A 17,742-nucleotide genomic window follows, 5' to 3' on the forward strand; every position below is an offset into this window, starting at 1 on the left:
GATACACGTTATTTTTCTGCTTCACTTTCACAATAACCGACATGTTTCAAATATGAAACGCGATAAAAAAACTAGGTACACCTTTTTAACTCAAGATGGCAGAAAAATACGAGGACTTACCGATAAATGGTAAAAACTTTCAGCTTTAAAATTCATCTAACAATTTGCCATTTTTTTTTACAAATAATTCAATATATTAATGATACCTTAGATGAAATATAAAATAGACTATGCATCTTATAGGAGTTTGCGTCACACCAATTAAAATACCGACTTGGTAAAAAAACCAACCGTTTTCGAGCGAGTTTAAAGAACGGAGATCTTTAGAACTATAGCCAATTGAACCTGTCGTTGCATAATCACAGACGAGGTATACGAGTAGATCTTGCACCTTATGGACTTTCGTGGCCCAATCTGACTGCCATACCGACCTGAAAATTCGGAGGTGATTTTAGCGTCCTCTTCTCATGGATGGCGATCAGTTGAGAAACTATTCACTGAATTAGTATTGATAGGCAAACAGCTATAGTGTATGCGTAAATGCATGTGAGTTGACTATGGAAGAGATTAAAATTCATTTCTGAATCTGTTGGTAACGTTGCGAATGACGCGAAAATGGTAATGGGGTTTCGAGACCCCATAAAAATGAGCCGAAAAAATACATTGGTTGAAAGATCTACTCATATACCTCGTCTTTGACAATACTCTAGAATCTTTGATGAATCAATGGGAATCAAAAATAATCTAGCGAAGAAGCTCTATATTTATGATGACCTATACAAAGCGGATCGCAGCCAATTTGCTAATATTATTTAGCTTTTAATTAATAATTGCATTACCCAGCTAAGAGTGATACGATTATTAATTAAACGCTAAATAATATTACCCAGGTTTCACCACGTGGAGATTGCTGCTAATGGAGATCCGCACTAACCGATTCCCAACCACCCTCCATTAATAAAGATCTTCTGTGACCAACGATCGTTGGTCGAAGAAGAAACAAACGAAAATGCAACCAATGAAAGATGCACAACCAACGAAGAGAGTTGAAAGAGTTTTCAAAAGAATTTGTCTTCAAATAAAAATAACCTGCCTAACATAATGGCTAACCAAACACCTGCCTAACTATAAATCTAAATTCGTTTATTATATCAAGAAACAATTCTAAATTCGCAGCCATTAGCTCGGTGTCACCTACGAAGAATAACTTTTCTATCATGGGTGCCACCGATTACCAGGTCTCACCACGAGGAGGTTGCTGCGAGCAGAAACCCGAAGGGAAATAGATGGAATTCAAGTTTCATCGATCTCTCTTTCACATTCTTATAATCTAGATTACTAAACTTACAAGATATTATACATATATATAAGTCATTTACAATTCAGAGTGATTAGTTCCACTGTTAGAACTTTTTAAAATTTTGTTAGCTATTTTTAAGCGGCAAGAAGACTGTGCGCAGTCGTCACTAATACGGTACGTTCTTGACATACATAAAGGGATATTTACATGCAACAGCTGCTACACCTCGTCTGTGCCATTGCATTTTCACAAAGTTGGTACATCAGTTTTTCTCATAGAACCTTAATAAGATGTTATAACTATCTTATATCTCATCCGTGACCGAACAATGGAACTCAAATAAAGCTTTGATGTTTAAACAACATACATCATTTTAAATCATTTTAATTTCTACGAGAGTTAAAATTAATGTCGATCATGATTTCTTATCATTAAATAATTTTCACATTTCATAAAAGAAAAATAGTAACCGCTTAAGATAGTTGAAGTCGAAGTTATTGAAACAATCTTATGGCGTCTACCCTACGTTGTTCTTTAATAAATGATTTGAGAGTCACTGACGGTATCTCTTGTACGTGTAGTGTATCTAGTGTCAGTTGATGTCTGTCAGTTGCGAAGTACTTGCATGTTGACTTGAGTTTTACTAGTGTTGAAGTGTCGCGTGATTTTAATCAGACTTTTTAACAGTTTTTACACAAAAAACCTTAAGTTCACGGTATATGCTACAAAAAATGGCAAGTCAGAATTATTTAAATAACCCAAAGAATCCGTTTTTCTCTCTGGAAGACGACATCGACGACGAAACCTTTCTAAACAGTGCTCCACCGAGGTCTTCTGGTCGTACGACTTACAATCACTATACCAATTTTGACAATGAGATCGAACAAAAGCATCAACAATTATTGCAACGAAGAAGAGATATTGAAGAACGTACGTTACAATCGTCAGAAAGATCTATCTCATTGTTAAGAGATTCTGAACAGATTGGAGCCGCCACTGCCGAGGTAATTCTTAGAAATGATCATTCAATTCCAATGACAGCTAATAAATTCAATGATTCTCGATTATTTATTGTGTCACCGCCTCTAGTTAATAAATATCAGTTTATTACATTTTGTAGAAAATATTACTATTTTTCATTGAGAGTCTTCATGTAGTCAGCAACTACATTAAGATCAAATTAAACATCTATGATTAGTTTATTATCTAATTAATGTATATGTATATACATTGTTCTTATGATTCTGATCATAAATAACAATATATATGATATATTGATTTTTTTGCTATTTGCAGTATCTTTATTAATTATTACACTTTCATAATTTTATTTTATTTCAGGAACTCATCAGACAAAGAGAACAATTAGAAAGAACAGAAAAAAGATTAGATGATATTAATAGTACTCTAAGATTTAGTCAAAAACATATTCAGGGAATAAAAAGTGTATTTGGGAGTCTTAAAAATTATCTCAGTGGTAAATCATTAGATGCACCCATACCGTCTACTAAATTATCAGAGTCGTCTAGTTCTGAATCTATGACATCTCCCGCATTATCTAACTCTTTAGAACAAGTACAGACTAATATAGCTAATACTAGTCCAGCGCTAAAGTTACGTGGCCTAGATGACGAAGCAGAGAGTAATGTTCCTGTGCGTAATAACACGAGTAAAATTTTTGAAAAAAATTTAGATGAAATGAGTGGTTCATTAGCTAGATTAAAGGGCTTAGCAATAGGATTATCAGAAGAAATAGATTTACAAAATGATTTAATTGATAACATAACAGATAAAGCAGAAAAGACAGACGTAATGCTTCAGAAACAGAATAAAGACCTTACTCATTTACTGAAGAAGTAAGTAATATGTGCAATTCGTATGGTAAAAGAAATGCTTATTAGGTCAAGTTTCTACATTTTAAAATTGTAAACATATGGGTAATGAAATGAAAATTTTATATTGCTGTATTTAGTTGAATCTAAAAAATGTTACATCTATCATTTATACTGGACATTTATTTTATAAGCACTCTGTAATATATAATTTACAAACATTGTAAATTACAAAAAATTATAATGCCATTATTGGTAAATTTAGTTATTTGTACTTATACTTAAAATGCAATTTAAGTGCAATTTAATTATAAGTAATTTGTACTTATACTTAAAATACATGGTATAATATGTTTAAATCTAAAATTAAATTTAATATCTCTTTTTTAAACAATCAAATTACCTTCAATTTTTCCTAAAAAACAATTATTAAATCAAAAATTTTTAATGAACTGTTCTTCTATTAAAATAAACTAATTTTTATATATGTTCTTCTTTTTATACCTTTTTCTAATTGGACCTAAAATGATGAAAAATGTTGTAATAAAAATGCAACTACATTTAATATATAACACTGATATTTTAAAAAGTATAATATTGTTATTGAAATTTATTAAAGTTATGGAGAAATACGAATAATTAAGAAAGATACTGTTAAATTTAAAAAAGGTTTGTAATATATAAACTGATTTTCATTAAAATTAATGCCTAGAATATATGGAAATATCTCAATGTTTACACTTAGCAGTGTAATATAATTTATTGAAAAATTTATAACAACAATATTCAAAAATAATTATAACAACAATGTTCTTTGGATTCCAATTAATTGCTTTAAATGTAATAATTGTTCCAGTAATATTATCATGCATTTTATGTTACCCATAAATATTACAGTATAAAAATATGTATAGTAATGTACCATCCAGAAAATTGTGTTAGTAAAGGATACTTTAGAAATAAAGTATGTTTATTTTCATTTAAATTAATACAATTGAATATAAAAATATTACTTCTTTGACCTATACATATCTTTCTCTTATGATAATTGATTATAATAAAAAATGTACAAATATTTATACAATGTATAATGTTATTTATACAGACATACGTTTTATTGTTTCCATTAATATTCAGGGCTGCCATGAAACTCTAAAACATTCCCATTGTTTATGGCAATATGAAAAGAGTTAAAGGAAAAAGAAATATTTGATTTAAAGAGTCACATAATGTAAGATCATTTCTTCTTCAAACATAATTTTCAAAACTTTAAGATCACTTACATTTTTTTTAAATAGAACCAATATTTTTATTACATAAGGTTATTTACCATTGGCCTTTTTCACACCACCCAAGATACATTATTTTGAAATCAAACCTTGTAGTTACTCATTCTATGTATTAAGTTACAATAGATAATTGTAAGGTAGCAATAATAATAAATATAAACATAATAAGATAAATTGTATCATTTATAAATGCAAATATGCATTATTACTGAAAAAAGTTCCATTTAAGTGTTTGATACTGTTTTATATCTAATTAGTATAATGTAAGTTACAATTTCGTATAGGCACAATATGTATAGAAAACAGGATTAATAAGCAGGAATACCACTATCAATGTTGTTCAAAATAACTAAAATATATGTATGTGTAGTTACGAAACTTCATTTAAATTATAAAAATTATTGTTATTGAAATATTTCATATAAACTGGAATCTCGCTATACATATATATTTATATATCATTTAATAACGTTGTATCGTTAGTCAGAGATATACAAATGTATCAAATTGGCATATACTCCCCTGAAACGATAATCTGCCCATACTAATCAATTGTACGGAAGGCGATAAATACGTTCTAACTTCCGTTTAATGAAATCGAACGACGAAATCCGTGTAGCATTTCCCGTGCATTTGTGTAGTATCGACAGAATAGTTTTAATTGAGTGCACTATTATGTTTAGTTCGTTTTAAAAAATTTCGTTTGTTATAATGTAAAATCAAATTATTCAAATTTTTAAATGTTTCCATTTTATTTTGTGTTTGAAGTATGTACTTATACTTTTGTTTTTATTCATTATTCTTCGTTAATTTTAATACGCTTCTAATTTGTTATGCAAGAAATACTTATGAAATATTAGAACAATTGTAAGTATGTAATGTATTGAAATATAGATATTGTGCGAATTCGTTATACTGTGTAACTGGTGAAACAGCTATAGATTAATTAAAAGGATTGCTGACATTCACAGAAATAAAATATGAAGAAATAATACAGTTTTGTTATTACATAATGCTTTGTTTTTACATAAAAATATAATTACACAAAGTATACTTTGAAATTTCTTAATTATTGAATTTCATTATGTTAAATATATTTTTTCTGAATCATCTTTGTCCCAACACCTGATTATCTTTGTCCAGTTTATCCAGTTCCTGCATTTATTCAGACAAACAAAAAATTTATACATATATTTACATTTGAAAAACTAATATTACATAAAAAAAAAAATTAAATTCAGATATCAAATATTAATTTTTTGTCGTATAATGACATGTCCGAAACGTTAATAAGTTCTTTGTACCAAATTTTATAATGGCGGGGTTACACACGTCATGACGTCTAGTTGTACACACATTAATATTTGGCAACATTAACATTTGGAAGGTATTCATAAAACAAATCTGTTTTTTTTCCATCATTACATATATGAACAAATTTAAACAAAATTAAATAGTATATATCTGAAAAATTACTGTAATTAAATCGTACGTCAAGAGATACAATAGTGTAAATATTCTCAATGTTCAAATACAATGATTTTATAATAAATCAATTTGAAACATAGAAATACTTTCGATGAAATTCATTTTTAAAAATAACGATGATATATTTATAAATGTAAAAAAAAAACGTAAATATTGGAATTCCTTAATTAATTTACTATTAAATTCTGACGTAAAAACTTTCAACCCACCTGATTGAGTACTGTTTGATCCACTACCTCCAGTATTTCCGTTACTGTTTCCACCATTGTTACCGTTATCGTTTGGTTGTCTTCTTCGACCACCTCGACATGCTATTCCTGCTTCTGTATTATGACGTAGTCCAAATTTGGCAGATTCAATGTTTATGGACATCACAGATGTCTATCAATTAAAATAAAACATTTGAAAGTTTATTGAATACAGAATAGAAAGTTATTAATATTATAACGTGATCAACTGTAGCACATTATAACTAAAAAAATTCAAAGTGACCTTTGTATCTTGATATAATTTCTAATTTTTATGTACAGGGTGTTCGACTACCCCTGGGAAAAATTTTAATGAAAGATTCTAGAGGCCAAAATAAAACGAAAATCAAGAATACCAATTTGTTGATCGGGGCTTCGTTAAAAAGTTATTAATGTTTAAAGTTCCGCCTGTAGAACGACAATCTGCGAACAGCTGCGTGTACGAGATAGTGGTTCTCACTCAGCATGAGAAACTCTACTTAGTGATGTATCGGCAGCTATACAGTTTTGTGAGTGAGAACCACTATCACGCGTACGCAGCTATTCGCAGATTTCCGTTTTACAAGCGGAACTTTAAATGTTTTTAACGAAGCACCGATCAACCAATTGGTATTCTTGATTTTCGTCTTTTTTTGGCACCTAGAATCTCCTATTAAAATTTTTCCCAGTATATAATACGAAAATGAAATAAGAAAATAGTTTCTACGATAAAAATTGTAAAGTTTACAATCCTGAACGGAACAATCAACGTATTATACATCACTATGATTATAATATCAGTAATAAACTAACACTATCGCTATCGCTGACTATTTAATTTAAAAATAATTTAATAATATTCTACGTATTCAACATTAATGTTAATTAAGAAATAAAACAAAAGTAATAATAATTGACAAATTATACGTGATCGTAAACTTGTTATTAAAATCATACCGCAAAACAAAATATTAGGAGCAAAAAGATTTGAATGTTAAACAACTTCATCTTATGAGAGTTGTGTTAAAGAAAAACTGTTGTATTCTGAATGCGCCTTTATTTATACTCGTTACGGTGCTATTATAATTTTTATCTTAAATCAGAAAACTACATTTGTGCGGTAACATTTCCTGTAATCTTTCAGTCATAATAATTGTTATGTTTGCTTAATTGTAACATAATTCTAGGACAATTGTGAAAATACGCATTAATTTCTTTGTCATACAATTTATTCTCAGTAAATACACATTCCTCTGACGCATCGAAATATTTTCACAAGAAAAGGAAATTACACTTTAATTTGGTTTTGTTTTTACATTTTCAAATATCATCATTTACAGCTATAAATTGATGTATAAAATGTGAAAAATTTACAATTCCAAAAATAATGTTATTAATCTTACTGTGCTTTCCATTAATTATTTTTCAATTTTTTACATCTCATTGTATGTAATTACAATTGCAACATATAATTATGTTGTTACAAAGTTTCTACTTTGGCATCAATGAATTCTTAATTGGATTATAAAATAAATTAAGATTTAATTGTAATTACTCGTTCAAATTTGTCAAGCTACATAATTATTAATTTTTTACTATATTTTGTATGGTTATAGGGCTATATTAATGAGGTTAAAACATTTACTTAGGTAGTAAAACAGAATTAAGTTGTGGATCATAGGGCTGAAATTTAAAATAATATTTTGAATTAGCCAATCAAAGCTCAATACAGTCCTTGTGCCTTTTCGTTTTTAAATTTTTTAATCAGAGGTGTTGTAAGTTAATAACAGTTGCTTGAATGCTTTAGCGACATTGAAAGATGACATTGCAAAAAGCACCTTTAAGTAATTATAATCAAATTATACAAAATTTATGTAATACTATATTATCGAAACAATTTTTAATTCCATCTTTATTTAAATGTTAATTTATTATTTCAACCTGATTAGTATTAGTAACGTACGATATATATTATTACGCAAATGGTCTATGAAAATGATTCATGTATGTAATATGCAATGAAAAATTAGTAATATTTTATATTCAAATATGTAAACAGAAAGTTCTGATATATGTTTAACTCTGTTGATAGCCAAAAATGTGGTATCAATTAATTATAATAAAACATATCGATATTAAAGTCGAGATGTACTAGTTAAAAGCCGATAATCGATATAGAAACGATGTCTTAGCATTTGCATGCAATGATTTGCAATCTATATAGATAGAAGCAGGCAGAGTGCGAGTTGCGAGCGAATTTCTGGAATCATCTATGTGAATTTAAACGGACGCTTACAGTGTACACATAAAACGTTATTTTATTACTGAAATATTACACACGAACATAAAAGATGTACGTATTTTTTAATTGTATTATGAATTAAGAAATATATTTGTATTAATATTCTTGCTTTCTATATTAATACGTTTGTTAACCGTATTAAAATTATTTTCATTGAAAAGCGAATGATAGAAATTACTTTATTATGTTTTTTCTTCTCTGTATTTTGAATAACAAATTGTTATCTATTTTATATTTATTTTTCAATTGTTTTTATTGCCATATTCATTATTTGCGGTAGAGTAAAATACTACGAAAAAAATAAATTATTATACAAGACCATAAAAGCGACAACCAACTAACCCAGAAATTTTTCATATACGAGTTAGTGAAATAAAATTAATGTAAGTTTACGAGTTTCTGAAAACATCGTATTTTTACATGTGATATCACTATATAGACCTTACTAATGTAAATGTTGTAAATGATTAATGCAAAGAATGTTGTTCAATAATCATGTTCATGCTTAGTTTGAAGCGACAATATCAGAATGGCAGAAGTGGACATATCTCCCAAGAAGGATGGAGGTGTATTGAAGGAAATTATTAAGGAAGGTATTGGAGATGATACTCCACCACCTAGAAGCAATGTAAAAGTACATTACACTGGTACCTTGTTGGATGGAACAATATTTGATTCAAGCAAAGTCCGTAATAGTCCATTTGAATTTGAATTAAAAAAAAGAAACGTCATCAAAGCTTGGGATATTGGGGTGGCTACAATGAAAAAAGGTGAAGTTGCGCTATTAACTTGTGCTCCTGAATATGCGTATGGAAAGGTTGGTAATCCACCTAAAATTCCACAAAACGCAACACTTAAGTTTGAAGTAAGTTACTGTTTAATCCAGTTAACTTAATCAAATAATTATTCTTGTTCAATATTGCATGTACATTGTTTATGTCCTTGCTTCAGATTGAAGTAATCGATTGGACAGGAGAAGATTTAAGTCCTGACAGAGATGGAAGTATCGAAAGGTACCAAATTATAGAAGGAAAAGACAATAAGACACCACAGAGTGAAGCTTTAGTAAATGGTAAGTGTAATTGTACGATGTTTGACTTTTAATATGATTGATACTTAAGATTAATTTTTGTTTTTTTTTACAGTACATTTAACAGGAAAGTATAATGATAAAGTATTCGAAGACAGAGATGTTCAATTCTCTCTTGGAGAAGGAGAGTTATGTAATATTATAAGTGGTGTGGAGAAAGCTTTAGAATCCTTCAGTACTGGAGAAAAATCAAGACTTATAATTAAGAGCAAACATGCATTTGGAAATGCGGGAAAACCAGAATTTGATATTCCACCAAATGCAACTGTGGAATATGAAGTAGAGTTGAAAAGCTTTGAAAAAGTAATTATTTTAGTAAAGACTAAACAATAAGTTGAAAATATTTTATCTTAACTAACATTTTTTATATGCGTTTCAGGGTGTAGAATGTTGGTTATTAAACAATCCTGGAATTATAGAGCAAGCAAAGATTTATAAAGAGAAAGGAACAACTTACTTCAAAGGAAACATGTACAATTTAGCTATTAAAATGTATGAAAAGGTCATTTCGTGTCTGGAGTTTGTAGATTCTCCTGAAAACACCACAATTTCTGAAACAAAAAATAGCCTTATTTTATCTGCTCACTTAAACCTTGCTCTATGTTACTTGAAACTAGATCAAAACTTTGAAGCAAAAGATTCGTGTAATAAAGCTCTAGCGTTAAGTCCCCAAAATGAAAAAGCACTGTTCAGAAGAGGACAAGCCTACCTTGGACTAGCATCGCCCGAAATTGCAATTAAAGATTTTCAAGAAGTTTTGAAAATAAATCAAAAAAATACAGCAGCTGCCACACAAATTGGAATTTGTAGTAATCTTATTAAGAAACAGTTGGTAAAAGAAAAAAAATTATATGCAAATATGTTTGACAAATTTGCTCAAGAAGATAAACAGGTTTGTGGAAAACAACAATAACCTTACTTTATACTGATGACAAACATTTAATTTTTCATTAGTGCACATTTATTTAATGTTTAGTTCTTCGTTATATAATTTTAATAATTTACAGTTTGCTTTTGTTTGTATTATATAATAAATAAACCATATAATAAATAATATTGTTGATTTAACTTACATATGACCAATATATACTTAAAAACTAGTCTTCTATTTCGTTGTCGCACAATATAGTTTATCATACTTTGTTATTAATGTCACAGAAGGAGGAGAAAGAGATGCAAGCGCAACCAGATGTAATGAACGTGGCTCTAGGTGAATGGGGGCAAGAAGAACGACCTGGAGGTAGAGATGCAACTGCTTTTGAAAAGGAGAATCCTAACATACTTATGCTCAATGCTAATGGTACTGGTGAATTTCAGGATATGTGAAAAACTCTTTCTTTTCCTTGCACTGCCCCCATTTTTAACTGCCAATGATTTGAAACATCATCAATTATTATTTTCTAATGCCTTCTAAGTCATTATTTTCATAAAATATCACATAAATGATTATTAGTATTCTATGACATACGATACAGCCTAGTCATCAAATTTCATATCTCATGCAAGTCATGAATTTTATTAAATAAAACTTCTATCTTCAGTGTATTCGTGTTTTCTATAAGCTGAAATCGTTTATAATAATAAAAAGATTACAATAAAGTTTATCACTATGATACGTTTATTTTATACTATTAGTTAGTGTATTTAATAATAACGTACATTTAAAATTGTAATGCTTTTATTAACAATACTACAAGAATCTGCATACATACATACATACTTCTTGAATAAGTAACATCCTTTGTTTATTTTTTAGCAAACATCTGCAATACAGATTATTATTATTATTATATACTAAGTATGCAACAAAACATGTTGATTATATTTTTATATGTTATTTTGCTTAATTAATGAAATTCCAAATTAATGAAAAACCAACACTTTTGATTATAAAAAAAAACTTATGAAGCAGTAAAGTCTAAACCCTAAGTAGGTCACTTGAAAATCCAAGTGTCATTTCCTTTGTGGTATAAACTGCACAGTGCTAAAGTTGCTAAAGTTCATTCAAATGTAATTTCCTAGTTAAAATGCAAAGTTCATAATTTTACAAAATACCAGTTAAGAACTACTGCTTTACAGGATTCTTCCCTCTAAATCTTGTACAATGTTAGAAAACAATAAAATAGTATCTGTGATTCTTAAATAAATATAACCAACAAAATCTGTAAAGTAATATTTATTAAACGAATGTTTACGTATTTCTGGTAAGACAATTACAGGATATCCCCCTATTTATTACAAAATTTTAGATATGTATTCATAAAAGTGTGTATAGATAGGAAAAATAATCAGAAATTAACTAATATGCATTATGTTTAGTCTTTGTTCGTTGTTAAACCGTAGCCGAATTCGAAATTGTAACTTGCAACCAGTGTGACTAGATTTGGTATAACTGAGTACATCGATAGCAATACTAAACCCGATTCGGGTTTAGTCATAACCCGATTCAACGAGAACTGGCAGGAAATATAAACAAAAAGTTCACGTGACACATGCTCTCTTTCTTGATTCTCCGAAGCTACCCGAAGTAACTTCGGACCGTCTGTCTCATGGGAGTCGAGAGAGCCTCCCAAGTTTGCGTGGAATAGTTCGTTATTTTCAACGATAGATGGCGCTTATTTTCGACCTCAAACCCTCTGGTGCTAAAACGCCCAAGTTTGTAGTGGAATAGTTCATTATTTTCAACGCTAGATGCCGCTTATTTATCGACCTCTGGCCCTCTGGTGCTAAAACACCCAAGTTTGTCGTGGAATAGTTTGCTATTTTCAACGATAGATGGCGCTTATTTTTCGACCTCAAACCCCCTGGTGCTAAAACGCCCAAGTTTGTCGTGGAATAGTTCGTTATTTTCAACGCTAGATGGCACTTATTTATCGACCTCTATGGCAGACTTTGTGCCAAATTAAATAGAGACGTTAATTAAACATTAAACATTGAACATTTATTAACAACAAATGTATATGAGCTTGTACATCGAGAGCTTGTGGTAGACTGAATTCAAACTTTTATTTTAATTAATAAAAAAGAATAAATATCAAACAGGTGAAATAAATATATAAATCTTCTTCACCAACAGTAACTCGTAAAATCCTAATTTCCGCAAGTTTGTATAGATGCCTCCAGAATCATTATTTTTTTTTTTTTTTTTTTTTATTAACGACAGCTAAGCCTCTCTCAGGCTTATGTGTCCCTTTGGTTGATACATTGCTTATACATTGTTTTTAATGTTTTAGTAATTGCACTTATGAATGTATGTACATGCCTTGAAGTATTAGCCTACTTAGCCTAGTCAGTCTTAGATTATTTGTACTTATTTTACTACTTATGTCTAGATTATAATAACAGTCTATGGTGGAGTAGGAACGCATCAATAATAAGGAGCGCCTTAATATTGGGTTGTTGTAAATATGTTTGAATACGGTGAGGTGGTTTCCAGGTGTTATATTCTAGGTCTCTTGTCATGTTTTCCCTCTGCTCTTTCGTCAGGGGGCAGTCCCACAGAATGTGATTTAGGGTCTGCTCACTATACCCGCAGGTGCAGGCCGAGCTTGCAGTGATGTGGCACCTTGCGAGAGAAGCAGCAAGATTGTAGTGACCAGCCCGAGTTCTGTTTACCCAGACTGTGGTCCGTCTTGGGAGTCTCGTGTTATAAAACCAGGGGTGTCTTGATCTGTGGTAAAATTCTCTGAAAAATAGGGTCCCTTTATAGATTCCCTGCGCTTTCCACTCCTCCTCTGAAATACGGTCAATTTTCTCTTTTATGTGTTGTGTGATGTCTGTGTATGGGATGCAGCAGTTTGATGGGGAGAATGAGGCAGTTTTGGCAAGTGAGTCAGCAAGCTCATTGCCTTCAATTCCGCTGTGCGAGGGAACCCACATGAGTGTGATCTCCCCCTTTTTTGTTTTTTCACTGAAAGTTTTGAGTCCTTGTTTGATTTCTGCTATATATTTGTTGGATTGAGGTGTGAGCGGAACTTTTTGCAGACTTTGTACCAAACTGAGCGAGTCAGTGCATATTAAATATGACTTTGTCGGGTTTCTGAGCGCATATTTCACTGCCATTTTCATGGCTGCACATTCTGCCGTGAAGACGGAGGCAGACTTTGGAAGTGTCGTGGCTTCGCTGTAGCTGTTTTGTGGCACGACGCAGGCGGCGCCAACAGCGGGGCTATCCTCCGATTTGGACCCATCAGTAAACATCGCTATGTGGTTTCTAAAGAAGGTATTTATGATATCCAAAAAGACTTCTGCCGCTCTTGCAGTGGTTTGAAGAGATCTGGAAAGGGAGGTGGCTATTTCTGGCTGAAATACAAGTGTGGAGTAGTCTGTTGTGTTAGGTAGAAAGTCAGGTAGAATATCTATGAGAGGTATAAAGTCTTCTATTGCTTTTAGGCTTCTTACTAGAGGTCTGTCCTTATGTGGGTGCGGGTTACTTCTACGCTGCTGCATTCTGTAGACCTCGCAGAATTGCAATGCAATGCTGAGGAAGGGGTGTGAGCTGTTCGAGATATATTTAGTGAGGTACTTGGCCCCTAGGAAAGTAGCTCTGTCTTTTAGATAGGCTATTTTGGTTTCTGCCATTATTACGTTTTTTGGAGTTGAGATTCTGTATCCCATTGCAATTCTTAAGGCACTGCTTTGGATGCACTCTAACTGTCCTCTCGTCTTCTTATCGCGTGGATAGTACCACATGATGCCGTACTCTATTTTGGCACGTATTAGTGATCTGTAAATCATAAGTAGGGTTTCAGGATCACACCCCCACCATGTTCCTCTCAGAAATTTTAGTATATTTAGCATTTTGGAGCCTTGAACGAGGATTTTTTGTGTGTGTGCCTTGAAATTTAGGTGCTGGTCAATATATACTCCTAGAAATCTTGCTGCCGGTTTACTTGTTATGGTATGGTCGTCTATGGAAATATCAGTCTGTAGAGGTCTCGCTGGGGAGTTGTTGAATGATAATATTTCTGTTTTGGCCAGTGAAAGCTGTAGTCCTATTTTCTCCAGATTGTTTTTTATAGTAGTGATGGCTTCTGTCAGTCGTTCTTTGGCACTTTGAAATACGGTGTCCTGTGTGACTATTGCAATATCATCTGCATATTGGGTGATGAACACACTCTCGTGGAGGTTGTCCATGATGCTCCCTGTGTACAGGTTAAAGAGCAGGGGACTGAGAACCCCCCCCCCCTGAGGGACGCCTTTGTATACTTTCAGATTCTTGAAGTTTTTTTCCAGGTATTCGTTTCCAATGAAGCTAGTTCTTCTCTCATACATCCACTGTGAAATAAAATGCAGAGTGTTGCCCTTAATATTATGTTCTGCAAGTTTATGAAGGAGGATGCTTCTTTGCACGTTGTCAAATGCACTGCTGACATCCAAGAGTGCTGCAAGGGTATATTTTTTCGTCCGGTGTCCTATGTCTGCTAATGTGGTGAGTATACCTATGTTGTCGAGACAAGAGCGACCTTTTCTGAAACCAGATTGATAGTTAGGAAGGATTTTATTGTATTCGCACCACCAGTGTAGCCTATTGTTGATAAGTCTTTCAAAGAGTTTGCAAGGATTGGAGGAGAGAGCGATTGGTCTTAGACTGTTGCTGTTTGGTTTAGGTATTAGGAGTGTATGGGATTCTTTCCAGTCCTCCGGCACGAGCTGGTGTCGAAAGAGTTCGTTGAAAATGTCAAGCAGGAGCAGTTTGCATCTGGTTGACAGGTGATTGATCATTGTGTACTCAATTCGGTCTGGGCCTGGAGCAGACGCCTCTTTGCATTGACTAGCTGCAAGTAGAAATTCCGTGAAGTTGAAGGGTTGGTCAAGAAATATGTTTTCGGCTGGGCTGTAGTCATCCGGAGGTCTATCTGGAACCCATGGTGGACATAGTTTCTGAACGGCAGCATCCTCGTTTATCCTTATCTGCTCACCTGATACGTCTGAGGCAGTCGCGTTCACCCATCTGTTTTTAAAGTTTTTAACTATTCTCCAGAGATAGGATAGATTGGTTCTATGGCTTAGGCTGGCTGCAAAGTCCATGAATGACTGCCTTTTCTTGCTCTTCAGAACCCTTCTGGTGACAGCGACTTGTTTTTTGTAGCTGACCCAGTCTTGCAAATTTAACGTGTGTCGCCACTTTTTTAGGGCTGCCTTCCTTAGTCTGACGGCCTTGTCGCATTCTACGTCCCACCATTTGGCAGGGTTGCTGCGGTGAAAACGTGCTGCTCTTTTTGCTGGGGTATGGTTGATCGTCGCTTGTTTCACGTGGTTGAAAAAAATGTTGTATTTTAGGAGTGCGTTAAGAGAGTCAAACTCCTGACTTAGGAAAAAGGGGAAATGAGAATCCATTTCCTCCTTATACCCTTCCCAGTTGGTTCTGATTGAGGAAATTTTATTGCTTTTGGGTCTGTAGATTGCCTTTTGTATATTGATTTGACAGCTAATTGGGAAGTGGTCTGAACCGTATGCGTCTTCTAGTTGTTTTGCTTGGATGAGGTATGTTATTTCCGGATTTGTGACGATCAAATCTAGATTGTTGCTATATTGATTAAAGCCACCGATGTGGGATTGACTGTCTACGTTGTGGATTACTAGGTTGTGGTCGCTAATAAGTTTAAATAGTTTTTCTCCTGAGGAATTGGTGTCCTGACAGTTCCACATAGGGTGATGGGCATTATAGTCACCTCCGATGACAAAGCTTCCTCTGCTGGCTAGCCTTTGGAGGAACTGGTCCCAATCCTTGTAGGGGAGGTTGTCATAAGGTGGTCTGTAACAGGCCGCTATTGTCAGTTCTGTAGAAAGGTTAGTGATTTGGATGACTAGTGTCTCTGTGCTTCGATCCTTGCATTCAATGTCCCTTAGTGTGTTGAATTGAAGGTTGTCTCTGACAAGCAGGGCCACACCACCACCTCTGCGACTGCCTGCTCTGTCTTTCCTTATCGTTGTAAAATTCTTTTTCTTCAGTGCATGGTTTTCCCTGAGCCAGGTCTCTACTAGAATTATGACGTCGTAGTCATTGATAATTCTATCGAGATCGTTGGTCTTATTTAATATGCTTCTGCAATTCCACAATAGAATTCTGAGATGATCCATTGTTGTTTTTGATCTTCGCTGATCCTTTGTACTGCTTTAGGTTAAGAGTGGAGTGTGATTTTGGCATTACGGTAGGTGAGGTTGATAGCTGGTTCTTTAGAGAGTCGATTCTTACAGGATTGGAGGACGTTGGTGAGGTTTTTACCTTGATTGGTTCCGTGCGCTTTAGGCTTACGAGTTTTTGGAAATTCAAGCCGCTGGTAGCAGCTCTTACCTCAGGTATGTTTTCTTTGTCTTGTTGCTCAGTGTTATTCGAGCTATGGATACTAGTTTTGGCTTTGCTACTTTTTATATTAGATTTTCCTTGTGTCCATGGTGTGTTTGTAGGAAGGGGCCTGCATTGGCCGCCAAAAGATTTGAGGTGAAATTGTTTATTCTGTGATATTTCTTTGAGTTGGGGAAAGCTGGCTGCAGTTTCTGGAAAAAATGGAGAAGTACTTGCCTGTTTGACGGTGTGCTTAGATCTAAGAGAGTCAAGGGGCTCGTCGACTAGTTCTTTGGCCTCCCAGAAGCCCAGGCTGTCGTAGGCCATGATTTCTTTAATCTTTTTGTTTTTAAGGTAGTTGGGGCACGACTGATCAAAAGTTCTATGATCTCCTTTGCAATGGTGGCATACACTCTCTTGGGAGGTAATGGGGCACTCATGTCTGTCTTCTGTGGCTTGCTGGCCGCAATCTCTGCATATTTTATGACCTCTGCAAAACTTGGTGGAATGACCGTACCTGAGGCAGTTCCAACAGGTTTTGATGGGTTCTACATATGTGTGAACTTTGACATTATAGAGACCGAACAACTTAATGTAGTCTGGGATTCTCACACCCTCAAACGTTACCAAGATGGTCTCGGAGGGGGTCCATTCCCATGCTTGGGTTTCTTTGTTGACGATTTTTCTGTTCATCCGGTGGGCTTTTAAGATTCGGCAGGGTGAGATGGACTGCTCCATGAACTCCTCCATGGTGACATCCGTTGGAACACCTCTGACAAGACCTGTTTTTTCGATTTTGAATTTGGGAATGAACGTTTGAAATCCTTCATTGGCTAGTGAATTATTGAGCACAAAGTCATTCGCGAGGTCTTTATTCGGAAATTTGAGTTCAACACCTGCTGGGCCTCTTGATTTCAGGTCAATTG

At 33.3% G+C, this 17,742-nt stretch overlaps 2 protein-coding genes and 1 long non-coding RNA gene across 3 annotated transcripts; 2 read left to right on the forward strand and 1 right to left on the reverse strand.

The window, feature by feature from the left end:
- Nucleotides 1-1,679: 1,679 nt before the first annotated feature.
- Snap29 (Synaptosomal-associated protein 29kDa) lies at nucleotides 1,680-5,248 on the forward strand. The gene is made up of 2 exons (XM_076774449.1): nucleotides 1,680-2,304; nucleotides 2,642-5,248. Exons 1-2 carry the CDS (start codon nucleotides 2,020-2,022, stop codon nucleotides 3,158-3,160), a joined length of 804 nt encoding a protein of 267 aa, XP_076630564.1. The 5' UTR covers nucleotides 1,680-2,019; the 3' UTR covers nucleotides 3,161-5,248.
- Nucleotides 5,249-5,402: 154 nt separating this feature from the next.
- LOC143346394 (uncharacterized) lies at nucleotides 5,403-7,451 on the reverse strand. Its single transcript, XR_013080410.1, has 3 exons — nucleotides 7,094-7,451; nucleotides 6,119-6,290; nucleotides 5,403-5,576 (listed from the first exon to the last, which is right to left on the reverse strand). It is a non-coding gene; the product is annotated as an uncharacterized LOC143346394 (long non-coding RNA).
- Nucleotides 7,452-8,349: 898 nt separating this feature from the next.
- On the forward strand, nucleotides 8,350-11,132 carry Fkbp59 (FK506-binding protein 59kD). The gene is made up of 6 exons (XM_076774448.1): nucleotides 8,350-8,489; nucleotides 8,948-9,303; nucleotides 9,390-9,510; nucleotides 9,584-9,831; nucleotides 9,908-10,420; nucleotides 10,687-11,132. Exons 2-6 carry the CDS (start codon nucleotides 8,968-8,970, stop codon nucleotides 10,852-10,854), a joined length of 1,386 nt encoding a protein of 461 aa, XP_076630563.1. The 5' UTR covers nucleotides 8,350-8,489; nucleotides 8,948-8,967; the 3' UTR covers nucleotides 10,855-11,132.
- The last annotated feature ends 6,610 nt before the right edge of the window (nucleotides 11,133-17,742 follow it).

This window comes from Colletes latitarsis, chromosome 10, assembly GCF_051014445.1.
Source record: "Colletes latitarsis isolate SP2378_abdomen chromosome 10, iyColLati1, whole genome shotgun sequence".
In the NCBI taxonomy this organism is placed as follows: domain Eukaryota; kingdom Metazoa; phylum Arthropoda; class Insecta; order Hymenoptera; family Colletidae; genus Colletes; species Colletes latitarsis.

Excerpts from the sequence above, each read along its gene's own strand:
- Fkbp59 (XM_076774448.1), top strand. The coding sequence starts at position 8,968 with ATGGCAGAAGTGGACATATCTCCCAAGAAGGATGGAGGTGTATTGAAG. Across the intron at positions 9,304-9,389 it reads ACGCAACACTTAAGTTTGAA|ATTGAAGTAATCGATTGGAC; the intron begins GTAAGTTACTGT and ends TCCTTGCTTCAG. Across the intron at positions 9,832-9,907 it reads AGTTGAAAAGCTTTGAAAAA|GGTGTAGAATGTTGGTTATT; the intron begins GTAATTATTTTA and ends TATGCGTTTCAG.
- Snap29 (XM_076774449.1), top strand. The coding sequence starts at position 2,020 with ATGCTACAAAAAATGGCAAGTCAGAATTATTTAAATAACCCAAAGAAT. Across the intron at positions 2,305-2,641 it reads TTGGAGCCGCCACTGCCGAG|GAACTCATCAGACAAAGAGA; the intron begins GTAATTCTTAGA and ends ATTTTATTTCAG.